Below are 1,580 nucleotides of genomic sequence, written 5' to 3'. Positions count from 1 at the left end.
CCTAAGATTTGTAAAGTTAACATGAAGCTTTAACACCAAAGAGTTGTTAGCCAGCAGCGGGATAACTAACAGAGCTGTTAAAAGCAGGTTTAATTTATTTCATCACAAAGCCACAGAGCTGCTTCAGGCAGGAGTGTTTCAACCCACAACTGCTTTATATTGTCTGACTTCTATCCTGGTGCACTCAAGCAGAAAGTATTATCTAAATCCCTAAAAGCTTGTCTATGTATAATACAAAAAATAAATAAATACCCTCCTTTACAGAGCTGCTCCGAAGCACGATAAAAGCTAAAGCAGACACTTTTAAAACAATTTTAAAAGCTCTAATCAAATCCTTCATTGYAGAGAACAGAGTTTTAAAAAGGGTSTTCTGCAAAGGCAAACAAAGAAGCCTTTTTCTTTTAATCGTGTCAATCGTTCAAAAACTAAAGACAAATAAAACACAGCAAACTAACAGTCACTGCTCTTCATCATTTTTATGATCCATGACATGAAATCGAGTTACAATGATTCTCAACCTGAGCAAAGACAAGTCAATATTGAGTTAACATGTAACAAAAAAACATAAATAATTCAATCAATATCCTTCCTACAAGCATAGATTTGTCATATTTGAGCTATTGGTGATCATTCAGAAGTTCTGCAGTAAAAAAAATTACTGCTTCTTTCCTGCTTGCATTATCAGTTCTTCCACCATGACTCATAACACAAAAAAAAACTAGCACCCTCAGTAAAGTGGTACCAAACTAATGCTACACTGTACTATTACTAAAATGTAGTGTAAACCTTACCAGCTAGATCCACACATTAACRACATCTTTGGATTACTTACTGTCAGAACCACGGCTGCTTTCCATCACGCCATATGATGGAGCAAGTAGTCCTGCCATGCAGTGATGGTATTTCTACAAAAATAAATACAATAAAAAAGACAAATGTCTTATAAAAAGATTTGACAAAGTTGTAGACATTTTTTTTCTTTTTTTTTCCTCCCACAGGTTTTTGTCTCCCCATGTCTCTCATTAGTCTAATGAAGGCAGCCGCCCGTATGAGGAGGAAAAAAAATCACTGCTTCTGTCATCATGTCTTCTGGCTGTGATGACAGAAAAAAAAGTCAACAATTTTAGTGTATTTATAGCTATTTTATCCTWATTAGCCCAAAGACACAGCTCTAAGCATGGTTCACTGACTAAACAMAAGACAGTTATATAAAATAACAAAYCTRAAAATGAAAAACTGGAATTATTAACGGTTCTCTTTTACATTGTTACCCATTAATCTCATGGTATTTTTTTYACTTGTCAGATTATATTCCTCTTCTCTCCTCTAGTATAAAACTAGGCAAACTAGAAAGCCAAAAACTAAACAGAGCAAGAAAATTGGACTGCCTGCTCCCAGCAGSAGCAGAACAGAGATTACATAACAGACATCATGCAGCAGCCATGCATTCAGGCAAATATCATGATTTTTTTTGTTATAACAAATGCAGCCATTGAGAAAAAAATAAATGATGTTTGATGTGGGTTATTTTATATGACAAGACCAATAGTACATATATAAAGACTTGTGAAATCCTGGAC

The 1,580-nt window shown here is 34.6% G+C and overlaps 1 protein-coding gene across 1 annotated transcript in view; it reads right to left on the bottom strand.

The window, feature by feature from the left end:
• rapgef4a (Rap guanine nucleotide exchange factor 4a) overlaps window positions 1–1,580 on the bottom strand; it is a gene marked incomplete in the record, with an annotated part of 39,342 nt that overhangs the window by 18,947 nt on the left and 18,815 nt on the right. The window contains 1 exon segment of the mRNA XM_014001376.1: window positions 833–905. Within this exon segment, the coding sequence (XP_013856830.1) occupies window positions 833–905 (73 nt within the window).

This window comes from Austrofundulus limnaeus, unplaced genomic scaffold (genome assembly GCF_001266775.1).
Source record: "Austrofundulus limnaeus strain Quisiro unplaced genomic scaffold, Austrofundulus_limnaeus-1.0 Scaffold9, whole genome shotgun sequence".
Taxonomy (NCBI): domain Eukaryota; kingdom Metazoa; phylum Chordata; class Actinopteri; order Cyprinodontiformes; family Rivulidae; genus Austrofundulus; species Austrofundulus limnaeus.
This window is presented reverse-complemented; position numbering and strand designations above follow the sequence as displayed.